The 22,482-nt window shown below is 39.1% G+C and overlaps 1 protein-coding gene across 4 annotated transcripts in view; it reads left to right on the plus strand.

Annotated features, from left to right (window-relative positions):
- Nucleotides 1-869: 869 nt before the first annotated feature.
- SLC9A3 (solute carrier family 9 member A3) overlaps nt 870-22,482 on the plus strand; it is a 59,241-nt gene continuing 37,628 nt past the window's right edge. Inside the window, exon 1 of one of the 4 annotated variants that reach the window (XM_085051778.1) lies at nt 870-2,148. In XM_085051778.1, the coding sequence (XP_084907904.1) occupies nt 1,959-2,148 (190 nt within the window). In that variant the 5' untranslated portion in view covers nt 870-1,958. The remainder of the gene's footprint in view (nt 2,149-22,482) is intronic. The other 3 variants (XM_085051775.1, XM_085051777.1, XM_085051776.1) reach the window with 3 other exon arrangements.

Below are 22,482 nucleotides of genomic sequence, written 5' to 3' on the forward strand. Positions count from 1 at the left end.
ACAGAACTTAGGAGCTAATTCTAAATGACATTTGGGTGCCCAAGTCATGCTCTGAAAAAGATAAAAATAATGTAGACAGAATTTTTTGTTCAATATTGAAGTATTCTTCAGGTCTTTGTCTACAACATTTACTGAATGTAAAGGAGATATTTTGCTGTCTATCATACTTCCTTAAAAAGAGTTGCCAATTCTGTCTTCTTATTTGCTCATACTTTAAAAAAGTCCCACATAATTTCCTTTCCCTTAAGTAATGAAGAAGAAGTGGAAATAAAACCCCCACAATGTTTCAGTGTTTGAAGACAGTTGGTCCAATCCAGGGCCTGCACTTGCTTTGAGGTAGTAATAACAATAACATTCCATGGAAATTTATAGATTTAATTAACCAGCTAATTGATTTATAGATTGTCTATGCAGGACAGATGATGATGAAAAAGTACTTAGCTTTTCTCCCAAGTGATTGAAAGAATGAAAATAATTTCTCTGCCTTCCAGAGAAGGCATAATTTTTCCTTTCCTTCCATAATTTTAAAGGAGAGTTTTATCCTGTTCATTTTTGAGAGTTTTATCCTGTTCATTTTATCCTGATAAAACCAGCTGACATGTTAGGAAGAGAAAAAGGTAGTGTTTTTCCACAGAAAGTCACAGAAGGAGTGGACTGCATGCAAAGAGGAGAGAAGAGGAGAGGAGAGGAGAGGAGAGGAGAGGAGAGGAGAGGAGAGGAGAGGAGAGGAGAGGAGAGGAGAGGGAGAGGAGAGGAGAGGAGAGGAGAGGAGAGGAGAGGAGAGGAGAGGAGAGGAGAGGAGAGGAGAGGAGAGGAGAGGAGAGGAGAGGAGAGGAGAGGAGAGGAGAGGAGAGAGGAGCTGCTGCCGTGGTGTGTGGAAGGGTGCCCTCAGCTCTGTCCATCGGGAACAGGATGCTTGGCTGCTCTTTTACTGCACGGTGATGATTATCATGGGTCCACCTGCCTGCAGCACATAACATGGATCATCCATGATAGCACACAAATATTATCAGCAAGAAAATAGGCTTTAGAGGGAGAGTAGAATCTCCTAAAACGTTTCACGGTATACCCCTTTAAAAAAAAATAAAAGGCAAAAAGCCAGGCAGTGTTTTTAATGTAGCACATTTTAAAAAGCAACTGCAAGCAGGCATAAGTGGAAAGCCAAATCTTGCCTTCTGGTGTCCTTTTCCTGAGCGCAGTGGCAAGAGGTGCTCTCTGGTGGACAGAAGGAAAAGCTGGTTTGAGAAACCTGCTGCTGTGCCCTCGGTGAGCTAGATCGCGCTCAGATGGGACTCGAGGCTGAGAAGAGGAAAAGAACGCGTTTCTTCTGTGACAATCTGCCCGGAGAGTGGGGCTGAGGGAGGGAGGCTGATACAAAAGCATCCAAAGCGCCCGAAAAGAGACCTGTGGATGTCCTGCGCACCCGGCTCCGGTGTGGGAGCGCACCCCGGGCTCGCCTAGGATATGCCCGGCGGAGCGCCGCAGCCCTGGCTCCGAGCCCAGCTGCCCACGGCCGCCTAGGGACACAGCCCAGAGCCCGCGGGCAGCCCCGCGGCCTAGCGGAGCCGCCCTCCGACCCCCGGGCGTTCTGTCAGTCAGGGCATCGCCGTCCCCGCACGGCAGCCTCTGCGGGAGCGGCGGGAGGCTCCGCCTCCGCCCGATCCAGAGCAGCCTGATAAAGGCAGCTGCGGGCGAGCAGCGGGACCCTGTCTCGAAGCATCTGCTTGTGCACGGAGCCCCTGACCCGCCCTTTGCCACCCCGCACAAGGCGACACCCGGGGCAGCCTCTGCGGGACGGGACGGGAGCCTCCCGCCGCCGGCCGCAAGCGCCGCTGTCCCGCCGTCCTCAGCCGTCGGGCGCGTCTCTGCGAAGGGACAAGGACCTCGCCCCCAAGGACCTCCGAAGAGGCGGGATCTCTCCGGGAAGGGGAAGCAGGATTTTCTTGCGCGCCTTGAAGATGCGTCAGGTATCTGGTGTGGCGCTATTCCTGGGGCTGATGGCTCTCCCAGCGGCGCTGGGACAGAGAAGCTCGGAAAGCCATAAAAATAGCAACCAAAGCTTTGCCATCGTCTCTTTCAAATGGGATCACGTCAAGGAGCCGTATATCATTGCGCTCTGGATACTTGTGGCCAGCTTGGCCAAAATCGGTGAGTCCGGAGTTACATGTCCTCTCCTTTTCCCTTCCCCCTTGTCCTTCTCCCACCAAACGTAAATGAAGAAAGCTTATCATAAGTCCGCTGACCCGTTTTCAGGGGGTTTACTGTACTCTGTCCTGATTTCATAATACTGCCCTACACGGTGCTTAGCAGTGTGATTTTCACCAGCCTCGAGGGGTTACCTAGTTCATTTTCACCGCCCACGACTGTGGCTTCTGCATCTGACTTCTTGTAAACCTTTGCAACTCCTTGAGACCTTGCATTCCTGTTGTTCCTGGGAAAGACTTTTTTTGTAAAAGTGAAACAGAAATCGGGCATTATTGCTTACACAATACCTATTCCACTTTATGATATGCTTTTCTTTTTTATATATTGTTAGCTATATCAGCTATTAACATCAAAAATAAACACTGCAAACTACACATAGGAAATTAGCATTCTCTGCTTTGAAGTGCATTGCTGAATTAGTGAAAGACCATACTTTACAGAGAAAGGTAACATTTATTATCAGATCACCTGATGTAGCTGAAAAAAATACAAGCTTTAGAGCACACAGAATTTTCTTCAAGCAATTGGAACAAGTGAAAAGCAAGGAATTAGCCTAACTTCAGTGTAGTTTAAATGCATTTATATGAATGTTCCAACTCTTGTGTTCTGAACTTTGTGACTTTTCCAAACGCAGTCTTATATCAGTAATGCAGTTTGCTGAACTAGAAAAGTTACCATTTAATTAGAATGTATTTTACTTGATTGATGCTATTACTTTCAGACCTTTTGCCTTTGGATCTAAAAACAGAGCTCCAGTTTGGCTGGCAATGTAAATGTCATTTCCATTTTCAATAAATCTTTTATATAATCAGTCTCATCTCAGAAGGTTAGCTGAAAATCCTACTAAATACTTTCCTTAACTTGTACTTTTAATACTAATTTTGTATTCTGGAATCACCTTCCATGGATCTTCTGTGCCACAGAGAATGAAAGATGTAAAAAGTTATACTTAGGTATATTCTGTTTAGTACATAAGATAAGCACAGTCAGACTTGGATGGAAAATGCTGTCTCCAAACCCAAATAAAGCATTTTGAAAATGAGTAGTATGTTATAAGTAGGGGTGATATTGTGCATAATTTTACAGTAATATTTGAATCTTGGGTTTTACTCGGTTAACCATAGGTAGATAACTAAATATGTTTATCTGAACCTGTTGGACTACACCATGCAAATAGTTTGTCTTCAGATGGTTGCTGCATCAAGCAGCATTAGATTACACTAGATTACATGAAAAAAATTATGTTTTAATTGACTTTTATTGTTCAGTAATAGCAATTAGAAAGCTGGAGAAACCACATAGACAAAAAAGCTGACAACATTGAGTAACTATAAAAATGTGCTGAATAAAGTAATAAACAGCCTGCTCATTTTAACCTTCTTTTTGAGATACTCTTTTAAGTAAACTTAGTTATTAAGACCTTGTGCTATTTAGGCTTTGCTGTTCTGTACATGTGGCACTGTTGTACAGTGTAATATTAATGCAGCACAATGATATCAGTTTGTGTTCAAAACCCAATGAAGCTAACAGGACAGTTAGACTGTACTACATTGAAATTGCAATGGCCTGGATTGAGATTAGTTGAGATTAAGATGAGCCATTTTACCATGAAGTCCTTGATATAACTCTTGATAAAGTACTCGTTGTCAGGAGGTGAGTAATGCTGATCCTGTTTTTAAATTCTTTGTACTTCTTTCACAGCTGCACAGAGCATGTCACTTACTAATAGATCGTACCTCTCATCAGTTCCATCACTTTGCTTCCCCAAAGCTCTCGAGCTTTATTCTTTTCTCTCTTCACATTTGTATTTGTGATCCTATACTACTCGGGACATGGTTTCTGAAGAAGCAATGGACAACTGCTGTATTCCCCTGAGAGCCTATGAATGCCTCTGCTTTCCCCACCAGTCACAAATAACACACAGAAAAGCAAGAATGTACACTCACTGTTCAACAGCTTCTCAATGAAGAAATCATGAAGGTGTTCATGTAAGTCTGTGAGAAAGGGAACTGGAAAAAATAGCTTTTCAGCCTTCTGTCTGCCTTGGTGTGTCAAGGGCTCTGGAAAATAGGTCAGAAATCTATCAGAAGATTTTGAATTGCAAAAATCCTATGCTGAATCAGACAAGGTTTACATATTCAAAAAGCAGACAGGAAAGAACTGAGAAAGAAAATATAGAACATCAGTCCTTGGGTTTCTTTACTACCTGAAGGAGGGCAAATGTAGTGGAGTCAAAATACTGGTTTTGCTGTGGGTTTTTCAACAGGGAAAGAGCTGTCCTTACACATGCAAACTCATTTCTCCATGGCTACAGGAACTGGGAGAGTTATTTTACTGATTGATGATAGACAACTGGGTCAGCGGAGAGTGTTCTAGGAATTGCAGTTGGCAGCTGGGAATAAATATATATTTATTTACATATAAATACTTTGCTTTCTCTGGAATTAGAATAAGCTTGGTGGTTTTGTGTTTATTTGGATTTTTGCTGGTTTGGGTTTTTTTTTTTTAGATTTGTTTTGTTTAATTTGTGTGGAAGTTTGGGTTTTTTTGCTGAAACTGAAAAAGGTTTCACATCATGTTATATGACTGAAGGAAGCATTTTTGTATTAGGAGATTTTTGCTAATTTTCTGGGGCTTGATGTTCATGTTGTGTACTATTGTACGTTAAATCTCATAAGTATCCCAAATACATGAAGAAGTGCCTAGTGTTTTGGGCTTTTGGAGAAAGAAACTGCTCTTTTAGTTTTATTTATTTAGCCTAGTTTTTCAAGTCTAAGTATTGCCACAAGTGAAACTATGAAACAAGAGTCTTCATACAGATGGCTTTCATGTATTATAGAAAATTAAAAAGTTGTGCCTTCTGTGAAAGTTCTGATGCATCTCGGTGTACTGTTTTACATATCATAATTGAATTGATCTGATCCTTGTCATTTGAAGTATTGCAACTCTTCATTCTTCCACTTCAAGTGGAATATTCTTAAGGCTCACAATGTTCCACTTTGGCTTATGATCTTTATTTCCTCTTTTGATAGGCTTTCTTATCACTACAGAGGAGTATCCTTATGGGATAGGGCCAATAATCTTATATGTGTAAATCTAAGCCAGAAAAGCATCTTATCTACATGAAGAAGGTACATGAGGTACAGCTGAGAACCCTCCTAGTGGACTTCAGGTGTCCACTTCCTGGTATCTCAGTTAAGTTCAATTAAATAAGCAATTATTTAAATATTAAATAAGATTAAATAAGCAACACCACTGAAGAGGAATAACCTCCAAATGTATACATGTGTGCATTAATAGCTACAGACAGTACAGACAGGGCATTTCCTATTGTAGCCCTGTAGGTAAAGGATGTACCATTTTTAACCAATATGCTTACACAGCAGAGTTCTGGTTTAAGAGGAAAGACACTTGCACATTGACCAGACTCGCATGTGCTTTTTAAGTTCACTTCTCCATGTGCTCTCCTTCTTTATATGTCTGTCATGGACCACATCTTGAAAATAACCTTTGAATAAACATATGATAGACGATACAAACAATATTTGGCAGGAAAGTCTGCTACAGAAAAAGGCAGAAGTGGAGGGAAAATCAGAAAATTTTGGAAACAAGTAGAAGAAGGAAAGGAATAATGAGCTCAGAAGGCAAAAATGGGTAAAAGAATAAATTTTTTATACACTGAATGTTGTGTACAATTTTTTTTGAGGGTTTCTCGGGCCATGCCAATTGCAAAAAAAAAAAAAAGTGTGCTTTCTACTTGGGGGATATCCAGTGCATGCTTCTGTACTTGTTCAAAATCCTAGGAAACAGAGAGAGATTGTATTTATATCTTCCTTGGAAGTGATGTTGGGGAAATTGTGAAATTGCTTCCTGTGTTTTAAAACCTCTTGTGTACTATAACATTTTTTCAGCATTTTTACAGGATAGCTAATAGTCCCAAAGTAAAATAAAACCTTACAAAGCAGTCTTTCTGTCTGGCTGGCCCCTTGGATTTGCTCAGTGTGTGCATGTAAGCAATGGTAGGAGACTGACTGACTATGAACAGGAATGAGGAAGGGTATACAGCCTTTTTATTATCTGAGTGAAACCTCTTGCCAACTGTTTCTGTCGGTGTAGGTTATGCTGAGTCTAGGAATGTCACAAAAGCTTTTATTTATTTTTTTTCCTGAGTAGTTGCACACAAATTCTAAAGGCTTTTATATTAGAAATTTTAAAAATGGGAGTGAAATTTGAATCCAGGGCAGCTGGTAAATCTGTCTTGAAGAATGCCACAATGCTTTGGAGGAGGGGGAAGAAGTGATTCAATAACAGAGGACAAACACTTAGAAGAAGGCTGGTGAAGATACTGTGTCAGATGGACTTGTTGAGTCCATCAGCTCGTGACACCTCAGGAAGACAGGAGCTGCAGAGCACAATGCATCTCTAAGCTTAGAGATATGGGTCCCCACAAACAGTCTGGTTTCTGCATGCCTGGGCTCCTTCACATTGTCTCAAACTACCCTGAGAAAGGAGCTCTTTAGAGTATTTTGTTAACAGGAACAATTGCTGTAGAGAATTTTAAGCATGTTAGGGATGGTCTAGGGAAGGAACTGTGAAATGCAGGTCTAACCACCCATCTAATTTAGACTCCTGGGGCAATATTTTCTTTGAAGAAATCAATAACCCTCCCTCCAAAGCAAACTATCAAAACAAAAGCCCCATTTGATTCCAAAGGTTCTCCTCCTGGCACTCTAGCTACAGAATAGTACCACTCACACAGGGAAAGTGATTTAGGGCATTGTTTTAATAAAATAAAAAATGTGAGACTAGCTCTTGCGTTGGAAATTCTTCACTAAATTACATCGGCAGGAAGAAATGTTGAAAGATGCTTAGCAGAACTTTACTTGGTATATTTAACTGAAAACGGAGTCGGAGATTCAGAGGTGATGATATCATCAGATCCTGCAAAGTTTAAACTGCCAGCCTTGTCATGACTGTAGCTGTTGTTAACAACTGCTTTCATTAGCAAGTGATAATATGGAAAAGTCTTTACATTGTGACTTAGGAAGTCTGGACTGGGCTATCTTTCCCCATATCCTGTCAAAGATAAGAAGGGAAAAATGCATCTTTAACTTTTATTCTGAAGTCAGTAGAAGCTGAAACAGATTAGCACGCTTAGAACGGAGGCATATGCATTTCCTCCCCGGATATGCATAGAAACACTATAAAATTTTGCTGTCAACTATGTTATATATCTGAGGTGTCTTCATTTTTGTAAGATGCTCTATTTCCTTTTGCCAAGTGCTGTTTAGAATACCTGTGAGCTAGGAATGTTAAGTACTACAAAATCTGTGTCTTAAAAAGAATTACATTTTGTATCTAACTTTTATATATTTTGGGCAGCTGAAAAGAACATTTCCAACACAGAATAATAGCTTTTCATTTCCAATGGCAGGAGCAGCTGTATTTTTATTAAATTTATCATCTGTAAGTGATTGCCTATTCCCACATTTCATTTCCATTTTGCCCTTGTACTTACTCATCCTTTTCTTGTACTTCCTGTCTCCTTGTAACATTCAACTATCTTCTTCCCCCTCCCTCTCCAAGTCTTGCAAGTCTCAAGTCTTAATTATTTAGCGCAGGGAAAAAGATATCAGGATAGTATAATTTGACAAGAGTCAGATTACATCCCCTGACGAATAGCAAATGTACAACGGCAACTTGTGTGAATTACATAAGAAAACAATGGCATTTTGAGAATGGCCCTGAATTGAATACAGTTCAGGCATGCATACCTAAGAAAGGATCTCTGCCATCAATTACTTTCAGGCACCTGTGTGCAAAGTGCTCGGCGTTCTCTGCAGAACAATGGAATCCTTTTAAACACTGTAGTTTTAGGACTGTTGAAACCATTGATTTACTGTCTTCAGAGCTAAAGCCACTTATTACCAAGAGCGATCTGTAAACCCCCGAAGCGACTGTAAATCTCTCATGTGGTAATGCAGCAGACCACAGCCCTGCAAGAAATAAAGGCAAGCAGCAAACCCTTTCAGGTGCACAGAGGTTCTTCAAGTGAATAGCTTTGGAGGACCCCCTTTGTTTTTGTGGACCTTTGTGTGTTAGGGAAGCTGAGACTGGAAATCCTGAGTTAAACAAATTACTTTGTTTGACACATACAACCAGAAGCCTGTCAAAAGTCAGTAGTTTTACTACAAGTTTGCTTTAAGAAATGTTTGGAATCCAAATAAAAGGCTTCTTCCCCCCCCCCCCTTACAAATTTATTTGCTCTGAATTAAAGGGGTAGGGGATTATTGAGTTCTTCTGTATCTTATGGCTTACTCTATTCCAAGATGAAATGTTGAGTCCAAAGTCATAGAAGAATATTTCTTATCTAAGTATTTTTTTTTCTTTCAGGAAAATGTCTCTGATTTTTCTCTTCTCTTTGCTGCAGTGCAGTTAAACTAATGGCCCAGAGAACCAGAGGCTTTAATTGTTATTCAGTTTGTTGACAAGTGGCAACCATTTAAAACTAAAGACATTAAAACAGTCTTGGTAAACCACAGAGCATGGTGAGTTGGCTCTGTTGCAATATTTTGTTTCCTTTTGTAAAGCAATTTGCACAGTATTTACCCCTGTGGAAGGAGTGACTTGATACCCAATTGACTGCTATGTAAAGCACTGTAAAGTCATAAATACTGAAACCACAAGCTGACAAGGAAGAGTTGACCAAGATGGAATGCAAGACATCAAGTGGAAACACTTTTAATTAAGGCACGAATATTTAATGTTCATTCATGGAAGAAGAAAACTGGAAGGTATTCTGAAAGGCCTGCACAATAACAGGGGTTTTAAGTAGCTGGATTTGGAGAATTTTCTCCTTCTAATAACTGAAAACAAAAGCAGTAATTCTGGATTCACTAAAATGTGCCAATGTGCTTTATCTATTGAAAGAGAAAAATGCCTTGGCTTTTTGTCAAAGCCAAATGTTAAAATAGCAGTAGTCATACACTAAGGAAGAAAATCTCAGTGTAGATTGTAGACTGATTTTCAAAAACGTGAAATGATTCTTTCTGCTTCAATCACAGCTTTTTAAAAATGGAAATAAAAAGTTTAAACTACAAGCTTTATGAATTCAGCCACTTCCAAAGTTGAGCTTTGAGGAAAATATTAAATATTAAAAAAACAGTAAAGGTCTTGAGACAGTAAGATTTCCCAATGAAAATCTCCCAGGTGCAAACAGATTTGCACTGATGGGGAGACTTGCTAGGTCCTTTCTTATAATTAATATTGTTATATTGGTTTGGGGATATAATAATATTCCAGGGACTAGGTGATACCAGTTGGTATAAGATGGCTTTATGTTAATGTAATGTTATGTTAATGTTAATATAGATATACTAACTGTTGTACTGGACGTAGAGTTGTTATGTGATGATACATAAAGCTAAATATAGGTGTAGTATAGAGATATTATAATCCTCCCATTCTAGTGAAATATCAAAACTGGTGAATATTTAGATGTAGATTTTCAGACCTTGGCAGCTTAGATATGTGCTTCGGAAATTAATTAATGTTATTTAGGTGGTTTAAGTTGTTAAAATATTCATTTTAGAATGCCTGAAGCAGTCTTTGAATGCTTGTTTCCTGTTCTGATGCATAATCTAGAGTTTAAAGTGCTCTAAGACCTGGTTTGAATTTAATAACCAGATTTTCACTGAAATTGTTCTGGCCCTAAGCTATTCCATCCTGCTTAGTTCTGGGAACGAATTTGGGACAGTAGTGAACTGGGGAAAACTGTTGAGTACTGGGTCTCAGAGCACCCAGCTGGGTTGGGTACTAGAGTTCACAGAATCACAAAATAATAGAATCACAGACTGGTTGAGGTTGGAAGGCACAGCATCTGGTCCCATGCTCCAGCTCAGCCAGGGTGACCTACAGCTCATTGCCCAGGATCATGTACAGACAACTTTTGATTATCATAAAGAATGGAGACTCCACAACCCTTCTGGGCAGCCTGTGCCAGTGTTTGGTCACCCTCACACTTCTGCCAAGCTGCTCTCCATCTGGGTGGCCCCCTGCAAGTACTGGTGTGGGGGGTCGTTCCTCATCAGGTGCAGGACTTTGCAATTCTCTTTGCCAGACTTTACAAAGTTCCTGTCAGCTCATTTCTCCAGCCTGTCAAGGTCCATCTGGATAGCAGCCGGACTCTCTGGCCTATCAGCCACTCCTCCCGAATTTGCGTTATCAGCCAGATTGAGAGGGTGCTCTGCCCCATCATTAATGAAGATGTTAAACAAGACTGGGCTCATACAGACCCCTGCAGCACACCTTTTGTTACCAGACTTCAACTATATTTTGCACCACTGATCACCACCCTCGAGGTCTGTCCATTCACTCAGTTTTCAATCCACCCACTGTCCACCCATCCAGCCCCTACAGCAACAGCCCGAGGCTGTTCTAGGCGGCAGTGTCAAAGGCCTTATCGATTGCTCATTACAAACTCGTCAGACATTGCTCTCTCCTCATCTTCTAGGTGCATCGGTTCATTGAAAAATGTTATCAGGTGATCAAGGTTAGTCAAGCACTTTCATGTAGTGAACCATGCTGACTACTCCTGAGAAATTTCTTCTCCTTCATGTGTCTGTTTCCAGAATTAGTTGCCCTACCAGTTAGATCTGCAGATCCTTGGATTAGCAGTGGTCATACATGGCTGGACCTTTATCTACATTTTACCTGGTGAAAGAAAGCAACATTTCTGAATGTAATTGGTATACTTCGATTAGCTGGTACAAAACAGCACACTACAAAGGAGAGAAGAATACATGATGGCCATACAGTGGCCATGATGGTCATGCAACCATGATTTAAAGAAAGGACTGACAAGGTACCAGCATAAAGTTTCTCTTTCTTCTAACCTGGGTGCTTTCTGATCAAAGTGGCTTAAGTTTTCTTTTGCAAATGGCTTTCACTCACTTTTGCCTTCTCTTAGCTCAAACAGTATGAGTTTCATCTCTTATTTTAGCCAAAGCTTTATTCAGGATGAACTGATATTCTAGTGAATAGCATTACTTTATGGGAATGTGCAGTGAGATCTGTTAACTGGTAGTACCAAACTCAAGCAGCAGCTAAATGAGTCAGCAGGAACATGTGTAAACCCAACGGTGATGTTTGTAGTGTACCCTATTTCCTACAAATCTCTCTCCTGCACACAGCTGTATGTCAGAAAAGTACACCTCTGTGGTTCTCCCCCGTACTATGCAGCTATTACTTCTGGGTCTTCTACTTGCAGTACTGGCCCTTTGCAATCTCATCTCAGTTTCTCCATTTTCAATAGGATTTTTCCTCAGGAAAACTACCTTTGTCCTTGTAAAAAAGAGCCCTAAAGTTATCGCCATAATGGTCTTCTATTTCTTCCCTAAATGATACTCGTTTGTCTAACTTCATTTCACTTTACAAAAGACTGTGAAAACTCTGACTCTGGATAGGAGGACATTTTGACTATTGAACTGGTATTTTGTCAAGAAACATTATTGAATTGCAGATAAAGATATTTTGAACTCAGTTACTTGCTCAGATTAATTACTGTGTGTCGCTGTTGAGCAGCTAGCAGAGTAATGAAAGCACCAGTTCTCAGTGGCAAGAAGGAATGACCTTTATTGTTTTGATTTCATCACATATATAGAGTTCTCAAAAGTCACCCAGATTGGTCAGTCAGAAGCCTTCCCCCAGGCCTGATTGGCCAGGCCTGCACTGTCCAAGTTCTGGGACACTGTTCCAATAACATCCAAACTTTATCTTTATTTATAAAACACAAGAAGAATTCTCGTGGGAAAAGCCTGTGCTAGCCACAACTGTGCATGATCATTAGTGGAGGAGAGTGTACTTTTTTCTAAGTAGAACTATTGTTTAAATGCTGTGTTTATTCTCATATTTCTCCATTGTTTCACTTACTACCATGGAAGCCACATAGAAAAGTGACCACAGATAATTTTATAGGTAAACAGCTAATTTAAGTTGCATGCACAGTCGTTCTGGTGTAATGATCTGAGTAAGATAGTCTGCATCTAAAAAAATGAACACTTTTGTATTGATCAGTACCCTGATAAATAATAAAAAGAGAAGGATAAAAGGTATGAGAAGAAGGGCAGGATGGAGGTTACAGGTGAGGGTGCTGTTATGTAAGCATAAAAAATATTGGAATTAGATTGTGAAATAACAAGAAAAAGAGCAGAAAGAATCTCCATATTTACATTCAAAGTCTAACAAATAAATGAATTCATTATTTCTTAACTTCTGTTGCTTTGTTATCACAAAGAAGGGAAGCGTTTGACTGTCATTGAATGTTTTCTGATAAAATATCTTCTATTCATTGAAAGGATTTTGTCATAAACTACTGCCTGACAGATCCTATCAAGATGTCCATTAATCATAATCTCTTACCATGAGTTAGCAATGTAAGATTTTTGAGACTTTGCTCTACAGAGATTTGAGAGGATTGCTTTTTCTCCTGGGCAATCTGTCCTCAGGAGGACTCATCCAGTGGCTTTATATACTGTCCTGTGGAGTACAGTGTATCTTAGATGATGTTATCTTCTATACATGTGAAAAGAACACACATAGCAAGGGTTAGTTGGTTCCCCCATTAAGGCAGCATTTCTTAGACAAGATGAATAGATAGCATCAATTTGTTCACCTCTGTGTTATGCTAAGTATTCCTTCAAACGAGGGAGCCATGCTTCTGTCTGCTCCCAGTGATTCTATAAATCTTCTAGGCTATTTGAAGGCAGATCTGCCAATTACTGCATGGAGCAAAGTCTTATGATTTAAAGCAAGTATAAAAGATAGGTTGTAAAACAAGGAATGTGGTAGTTCACTCAGGCCAGGTATCTAAGCAGTTGTGTAACATCTATAACAGAGCCCGAAACTTGTACCAGTGAAAACTTACATTGCTTATGCAGTAGAAGTGTCTGGAAAGGGAAGGCTGGTTTTGTACTTTGTCCTTGACAAAATTTAGGAAAAAAGTCAACACTACTCCAAAATTTTTATTAGAAATAAAGAACATAGCAAGTTCAGAAACTTCACTATTTTTTTTTCAGTATGACAAATATGGCAAATTTTTCAGTATGACAAATACTGACTTCAAAGTCAGTGAAAGATAAAATGGTGTAATTCTCTTTCCCCTGCCCCTGATCATGTTAATGCAATCAATTTTCACACATTCTCTTATCTGAGGATGAGGTTATTACACTTTACATGAGCTTAAAAAAAAAATAGTCTGTCACATTTACCGTGGGCTTAAGGGCAGCAGTAATTCCTTACTACTTAATACATTAATCTTATTTGAACCTTATGTTCCCCAGCCTTTCAGTAAACAGAACTACATCTTGTTTTCATGTCTTGAATACTTGTACTGAAGAAAATGGTAATTAAGGGAAAAGCTAAAGCTTTTTTTAGCCAAAATTATTACTTTTGAGCACTTGATAAAGCATCTTAATTCTTCAGCCTTTAAGGAATACAACACAGCTGACTATACTAAAAACCACAATTTCCAAGGCATGTTCACTTGAATAATGCTGCTTGGTGTTTGAAAGTATGAGGATGTAAAAACAGCAGGAGGAAGTATGAAGTTTCCTTCTGTTTATTGTGATTTATGAATAAAGATTAAAAGCAGTCCAAGATAAACCTGCAAGTGGAAATTCAGCTTGTGTGTGGGTACTAAAGCACTTGTGTCAGGAAAGACCTACGCAAATGTAAAGGGCAATGGTGTTATATTTTCCTCTTGCTATCTGGTGTAGCACGTGTTGTCTGTTGCATTTTGGAAGATCCCAATGAGCTGAGAATCAGTAGAATCTTATCTATATTCCCTCATGTGATAAATGTTTTCTGATTATAGGGAGGTGAAGTAGTTCTACAGCCACTGATTGGGTTTCTGCTGTAGTGCCTAAAACAGAGAGTCCTGGATCCAGCCAGGACAGGGTTAATTTTCACAGTAGCGAGGAGGGACATGGCTAAGAGGTGATTCTATACCCATCATATCATTTTCTGGGGAGGGTGGGACAATTCCCACTCTAGGCTGGGTTGTGAGGCAGAGGAAGCAGTCAGGTGTTGCCAGGGGTTTTCTGTGAGGGATGAGCAGTAAGGTGTGAATCAGTCACCTTTATTCTTGTAGACTCTGTCATTAGTATTGGTCCTTGTCTTATTTTATTACTGCTTCCAGTAAATTGTCCTTACCTCAATCTGTGCACTTTCCCTTTTGTGCCTCCACCTCTTCTCTCCAGCCTGTCACAGGTGGAAGGAGATGGGGGAGCAGGAGAGCGAACAAGTGGCAGCATGGTTTGGAGAGTCTCAGTGGGAGCACTAAACTGGGGAGTATTACTCCTAAACCATGACACACAATATCTGTACCTGGGGTTAAAAACAGCTTTTATTTGTAAAATGAAAGAGCCCCATATTTTGGGAACTGCTTGTTAATTTATGATATGATAGAAATATAGATAAATAATCACATGGATGCACCTGCTGAAAAACGAAAAACTTAGAAATGGAAATTGTAAAAAATATCCTGTATGTCATATGCTTACTTACATGCTACTGAACATGGCAGAAAGTGGAAAATCCATAAATTTAAAGAAAATTCAGTTGAAACTTCTGTCTTGACATTTGTTCACGTTCATTTTTGCCTTCAAATCAGGTCTAACAGTATATTCAGGTGCATAATTTTGAGAGATTATTGAAAAAAACAGTATTGGAAGAAAATGATGAAGTTTGAATCTTCATAACACTTTCTAGTTCAGAACAAAAGCAGGACTAACCCACTAGCATTTTTTGTTTTATAGCTGTTATGAAGCACTGTCACTTCAGCTAGGTCTTATGATTTATCTGTGAGTAAATGGTATAATTTTCTTTACTGGACATGACTCATCCATGTGTGCTCACAACCCAGAAAGTCAATCCCATCCTGGACTGTATCAAAAGCAGCATGGCCAGCAGTTTAAAGGTGGGTGATTCTCCCTCTCTGCTCTGCCCTGGTGAGAGCACCCCAGGAGAACTGTGTCCAGCTCTGGGGTCCTCAGCATAGGAAGGACAGGGACCTGTTGGAGCAAGGCCCCCCCAGTTGATCAGAAGGTTGGAGCACTTCTCCTATTAAGATATGCTGAGAGCATTTGGGTTGTTCAATTGGAGAAGAGAAGGCTCTGGGGAGACCTCATTGTTACATTTCAGTACTTAAAGGGTGTCTATAACAAAGGCGGGGACAGGCATTTTAGCATGGTGTGCTGGGATAAGGACAAAGACTAATGTTTGCAAAATAAAAGATTCAGGCTATAGAGAAGGAAGAAATTTTTTATGATGAGGGTGGTGAAACACTGGAACAGGTTGCCTAGAGAGGTGATAGATGCCCAATCTCTGAAAATATTCAAAGCCAGGTTGGATTGGTCTTTGAGCAACCTGGTCTAGTTGAAAATGTCCCTGCGTATTGCGGGGGAATTTGAGTAGACAGCCTTTAAAAGCCCCTTCAAACCCAAGCTGCTTTATGATTCTACTGAAGTTTTATTCTTATATATGTGGTAATAGAAGTAAAAAAGAGGCACTACTGTGGATAGTTTAGTAATATTTGATTCATAGTGAATTCTTACTGCTCCCAAAGTTTAAATTATGCACAGATATTTTTATGAATACATGCAAAATCTTTTTCCCATGTTGGAAGGGATCCGACTATTTAAAGGACATATTCTTGCACAAATAAAAGAATCCTACATTGTTATGACTTTGTATTGTATGTCATACAATGGAATCATGCTTAATCTATGTATGTGACATCCTGGGATATTTTTTGCTTAGGAAGGGATTTTGTGTCTGGTTTCTACCTTTCTTTTTTCTTGAAATAAACAGTCGTCTTAAGTAACCAAAAGGTTTGAGTTGTGAGCTGGGCTTCAAATACAGCTTTAGCCAGTTGTTTTGTTCCCTTCCTTTTTATTTCTCCACTGTGGAAAATAATTGCAAACTAATCTCCTTGTGAACTTCCTTTTCCACACTATCCTTTCTCATTTTGCCCATATATGCACTACAGAACACAAATGTGTAACTGAAAAAGACAGCTGTCTTACCACCTTCCTACTGCATTTCAAAACATCAAAGCTATTTTCCATGTACTACATTTTGCAGTATATGGACACAAATAACAGTTATTCCTGCTGCTACCATCGTGTACTTCACCTCTCAAATGAGATAATGAAGGTATGAGAGTTAACATGTTAATCGGAGAAGCTGTAGGGACAAAAACCAAAAGCCATGCTAAAGCACATTGAATGATAGCAGTATCTCAGGGCCATTTGAAGGAAAATTTAGAGTAATATAAACTAAAGTGCACCTTGCTCTTCTTAAGTCTGAGGGAAAATAAATTATGTACCTGGATTTCTGAGCAAATTTACTTTCTTATAGGCCGGAATGAGTGCATTCAGTAACAAAGCATGTCATGTCTTCTGTTTTCTATTGTCTGACCCAGAAGCTCACAGGCTTGATTAGTGAAAATGGTGTTTTCTTAATGGACAAGAGTACTGTGTAACTATTGTAACATGAGAATCGTTGCCTCTTTATTTACACATATCACCTTGCTCAATTCCTTACCATGTTGTTTCTGAGTAGCACTGCTAATGTTAAAAGCTATTCTGTCATTAAGTAAAACTCCACAAAAGGAATTCTATACGGAAAAACAAGTAAGTGACAAGTGATGTCAAGAGCATTCTTAAAGAAAAAGCATTTTGCTTGCTTCTCCATTTTCTGACAAAGCTCTGGAACCATTCACTGAGATGCTTCCACCACCCTATAAAAATTAGAGAATCATAGAATCATAGAATGGTTTGGGTTGGAAGGGACCTTAAAGATCATCTAGTCCCAATCCTCCTTCCATGGGCAAACACGTCTTCCACTAGAACAGGTTATCCATAGCCCCATCCAGCCTGGGATTTAACACCTCTAGGGATGGGGAATCTGCAGCCTCTCTGGGCAACCTGTTCTAGTGCCTCACCACCATTTTAGTAAAGAATTTCTTCCTAATATCTACCTTCCTTCAGCTTAAGGCCATTTTCCCCTTTGTCCTTTCACTACATGTCCATGTAGTTCTGCTAAAGTTCTGCTCCAGCCTTCTCGCAGTCCCCCATTTAGGTACTGGAAGGTGGTATAATGTCTCCCTGGTGCCTCTCTTCACCAGGCTGAACAACTCCAACTCTCAAATTCTGCCTTTGTAGCACAGGTTCTCCAGCCTTGTGACCAACTTAGTGGCCTACTCTGGACCTGTTCCAAAAGGTCCATGCCTTTCCTTTTCTGAGGACCCCAGAACTGGATGCAGCACTGCAGGTGGGCTCTTACCAGAGCACAGTAGAGGGGCAGAATGCCCTCGCTTGCCCCGCTGCCCATGGTGCTTTGGATGCCCCCTGGGATACAAGTGGATTTCTGGGCTGTGAGTGCACACGGCTGAATTGTGTTGAGCTTGGGAAAAGACTTAATCTGCTGTCATTCTGGACACTGTATGTCAATAGGGAGTGTTTCTTTCAAAATAATTTCTAACTTGATTGTTAAAAATCTCACCTAGAAAATCTAAGATGACCAAATTCCTAGCACATATAAACAGCATACTTGAGTTTCTGAAATTACATAAAAGAGTTGTAATCCACCATGAAACTCTCCTCCAACACAAGACTAGCAAAAGTTTGAAACTTTTCAGGGGATGCAGTTATATTTACTTTCAATGGAAACTAGGCTGGCATATTTTGTTAATTCTCTCAAATTAAGTTTGTTTTCACTTTTAAGCAAGAGCTACTTGACATACGTGTGTTTGTTTGGTTGGGGTTTTTTTTCTCTGTGGGCATTGCAAGTAAATTTGAATACCCTAATGCTTATGTAATTTACTGCTGTAATCAGGAATACTTCCACTGTAATTCCATGCTATTCCAGCTGTATTAATTAAAATCTTGCCAGGGTGGAATGTTAGGGGCAGGAAGCAAGCCAGTCTGCCTGTGCTTGAAAAAAGTACTTTCCTACCTCATGACTTGGACCAGCCTTCATAGGAATTCACCCTAGCCCTTAGGCTTTAATTATGTCTCCCATGCCCTTCCTAACAGCAACAATTCTCACTACGCCTTGCTGGAAGCAGTATAGGGGAAGAAGAGAAAGTCCCTATCGTACAAGGATGTTTTCAGAGTTTCAGAGCTATTGGTATTCATTCAATTATTTCTTCCTTATCTTCTTTTTCTACATCTACAATGGACCTCAGCCAGGAAGAACTGGTTCTGTTTTGTGTTCAGGCTTTGGTAATTCCTTATACAATTTACCACCACAACATAACAACTGCTTCCATATATTACTAGTAACCCATTTCCTTGCAGTTTTTTAGCTGTATGAGCAAATGCCAAAACATTCCCTTAGGGGCATCTTTGTTTCCGTTAATTTATCATATTAAAATGGAGGTTAAAAGGAAAAAAATTCTCAAATTCACAGTGTGAAATGCATTTCTTTAATGTCACTGGAAAATTGTTTGGTATTTTAAAAAAAAATTGCTTTTATTATCTGTCAATTAATTTCAGTGAATTTTTGAAGAAAATTTTAAAGCTGGGGCAGTTGCAAGATATAAAATTAATAGAAAATACCTGGTTTTCTACCTTGTTTTCATGCCCCTAAATGCTTTTCTGATTTATATGATAAAAACAGCTGTATTTTTAGACCTCAAGCATTCATTTTTGTCATAACTAACTTAGTGATCAGAAAATTACCACTAAGTCTGATTGCAGTTACTGCTTACTCTTTAACATGCAATTGGAAGAGGCTATGAGAGAAAGATGCTCTTTTTATTCTTTTGTATACAGACTAACTTTGATATATAACATCAACTGTACCTCTTTATATTTGCATTCACTATAGAATATCATGCACTGACAGCATCCTAAACACAGAAAATTCATAGTAACCCTTAAATGAGTTCAGTCTGTGAGGAATATTAACTTGAGCAAGAAGATTGTCTTTCAAAGTTAATTTTAATACCTTTGCATAGGAAGTGAAACAGTTTTATGGTTCTTTTACTGTCCTGTTTTATATCCTCTACTATACTTCAAGGAGTTTCTAATGTGTACTTTGCTCTCATTTTGAAATATTATTTTTGACTGTTCCCATTTTTCTTTCAGTGTCGTTCAGTTCCATAAGGGCCAAATGCTACCACACTTGCACTGCAGTGGGACTGCTCCTTCAAAAAAGAACTATTTGGCATAATTTTGATAAACTGTGCCTGAGTGTTTAAACTTCATTATGTTCTAAGTGCTTATAGAGGTAATAGTTGCTTACTCACACACTTCTTTGAATTTGTCTTGGGGCTATCTTATTATGTTATGACCTATCAGCTGGAAACCTTGACCTGTATGTTGGTTGTATTTTTAATTGCTAACATATTTTGTTAATTGTTCACCTACAGAGAACGGCTACCTAAAATCCCCTGCTTAATGAGCTCATTACAATGCTGTACGCTTTGTAAATGGTGGCCATTACATATGTGACAAATAAAGAAAGCTTTCTTGAGCTGGATTAAACCAAACTCAAACCAGTCCTTCTATATGAAGGACTTTTGTGCCTTGCTTAGGAAAAAGATGTCCAAGATTAGGTATAAATAATATGAATAGTCATGCTCATGTAGTATATTTTAAGGCAAGATCTTAAAAGAAGTTTATTTTAAGTACCAAGATCCAATACCAAAAAAGGCTTTTACCTCTTGTTGTACAATATATGTATATCTCTGAGTTTGTTCAGATATTAAAAAATTCCACATTTTTTTCAATAAATCACTCAATTTTTTCTAGGTTAGGTAAAAGCATAAGGTACGATTAATAAAATAATTTCAGGTTTGTCAAGTAATATTGATTAGAAGAAACCTGTAAAAGCTCTTTTCTTAAGAGATTTTTTGCCTGTTGTATATAAACAATTCAAAATGGCAAAATCAATTCACAACACTTGTTTTGTCATTGCAAGGTCCACAGAACAGAATCTAAAGGGCTATAAAATATGCTGTCAGTCCCTTGACCAGGAAAAAAAGCCAAGCACACTTTGTTGATAAAGATTAGAAAGGCAAATATAGGTAATAATGATCAGCTTCAGCTCTGACAAGTCTGCCCAAACACTTCCTGGACAGACTAGAAATGCAGTTCTCTAATGCTTTGAATCCTTGCTTCAACGAAACCACTCTTAGAACACAATGGAAGACTTTTTCCTTTGATTTAACCCTAAATTCATCTGCAAATACAATGGGATAAAACTGGGTTTTACCCGGTGGATAAGGAAAAAAAATTTCCGGGTGGATAAGGAAAGGATGAGATAAAAGTATGAAACTATAAGAAGATTATTTGTCAGTCACAAGAAGTCACTGGAGTTTCGTTTTTGGACTGGTATTATGCTGGGCTTTGGTTTTGCTCTTTTTTTAATTTGCCACTGCACAAAGAGGTGGGCCATCCTACTGAAGGTTTCTGATGAAACATTTCTGTAAGCATTATCAGTATTCATGTAGATCTGGCTATAGTACCAGGAAAACCATATAAATGTTGGGAACTAGGGGAAGGAATGTAATGCAGTAATATCAAGTGCCGTTCCACTCAGAGCCTGTGACATGAATTGACATGAGAATGAGAATCTGTACAAAGTGAATACAGGCTGACTGTGAATCACCAGTGTGATAATAAATCCAGGATGTAGCTCAACTATAGATTGTAATAGGAAATTATTAATGCTGTTGGAGCTGCTTCTACTATGACTCATTCAGAATGCAGTCTATATTTCTAATGGCTCTGAGTCCACAAAGGTGAACTCAGATTCAAATAGAGCTGAAGACTGAAAAAAGTAGTTTACTTTAACAAACCAAAGACAAGCAACAAAAAGACAGTATGTTTTTCTCTTTGCTTATGTAATAGGAAATGAAGGGATCAATATTAGGGCAAACCAGCCATTTAAGAAAATTGATACCAGTTTCACACAGGAAAATGGATACAAAATAGCTGTGAACAAGTTCAAGCTAGAAATCAGAAAGAAGCCTGTAACTGTAATGAGGGCTGGTGGTGTACCTTCACATAGACTTAGCTGGAGCAATAACCCTCTGAAAAGAGGATGATGAAATATGATGGTGTGATAGTGAAGGTCTGGATACACAACCACATAGCTCTTACTAGTACGTATGACCCTTAATTAGAATTCCCAGATACTCTGTGCAGGCTACATAAGCAGCTGAAAGATGTTCCTATGGCTATGCAGGCAAGAAATGCTGTGTTTGCTGAAGTAGGAAACTTCAGCCAAGTCATGAAAGAGATCTCAACACAAAGATTCAGTACAACTGAGGTCCATGCACAAGGATGCAAAACTGATGGATCTGTGAAAATAGTAAAAGTTACAAGGATAGAGCAGAAAATGAAAGACATAAGAGTATAAAGAAATCAAGCATAGCATGCGCAGAAAGTTTATCAGAGAACTAGTAGGTGGGCATGACTCTTGAGAAGTAAAGGGAGCCATAACAAAAGATAAGAGAATTATAAACAAGTAAAACCTCATTAAACAAGAAAAGATAAGAGAATTATAAACAAATAAAAGCTCATTAAACAGGAAATTGTATCAAAAACCATATCTTTGTAAAGAGTGGAGTAAGTAGAGATCAGATTTATCAGCAAAACTTATAGAGAAATTTGAGATTAAAGTGGTAGAAGTCTAAATAAATTTGCCCATTAAACAGATGACAAGGCGACTGAAGAATCAAAGAGAACTATTTTACTTATAAAACCCCCCTGCACAATTAATAAGGAAACACTAATGGTCATTAATTTTGAGCAATTTTCTAAATCATTGCAATGGGGAAGTTTGATATGGAGTTTGTTCTGTCCATTGTATAAGAAAAATTCACTGTTAGTCTGGCTAGGTGATGTGCAGACTGGAACTCACACGCATTTTCCTCAGCATCATGAGAGGACTATGGCATGCTCCAGAGGCAGCCAACAAAGCTCAGTGATTATATGAGACTGTTGGTAAACCAAGAGTGAGAATTGATTTTAAAACAGTGACTGCTCAGCTGCTTTTTAGATGTCAGCGCTCCTAGTTACATGTCTTAATGAAAAAAAAATCTCTGAACAACCCAATCTAATCTACATTAGTATTTTAAAGGAGTTCGTATATTAAAAAAACCAAAACCAAACAGGAGAAGAAGAATAGAAAATATGCAACTGTCTCTGTCCCAGCATCTACTCACTATTCCTACACCATGAATGCTGCAATCTCATACAGGGG

This window comes from Lichenostomus cassidix, chromosome 2, assembly GCF_008360975.1.
Source record: "Lichenostomus cassidix isolate B80296 chromosome 2, HeHo_3.0, whole genome shotgun sequence".
NCBI classification, from domain to species: Eukaryota; Metazoa; Chordata; class Aves; order Passeriformes; family Meliphagidae; genus Lichenostomus; species Lichenostomus cassidix.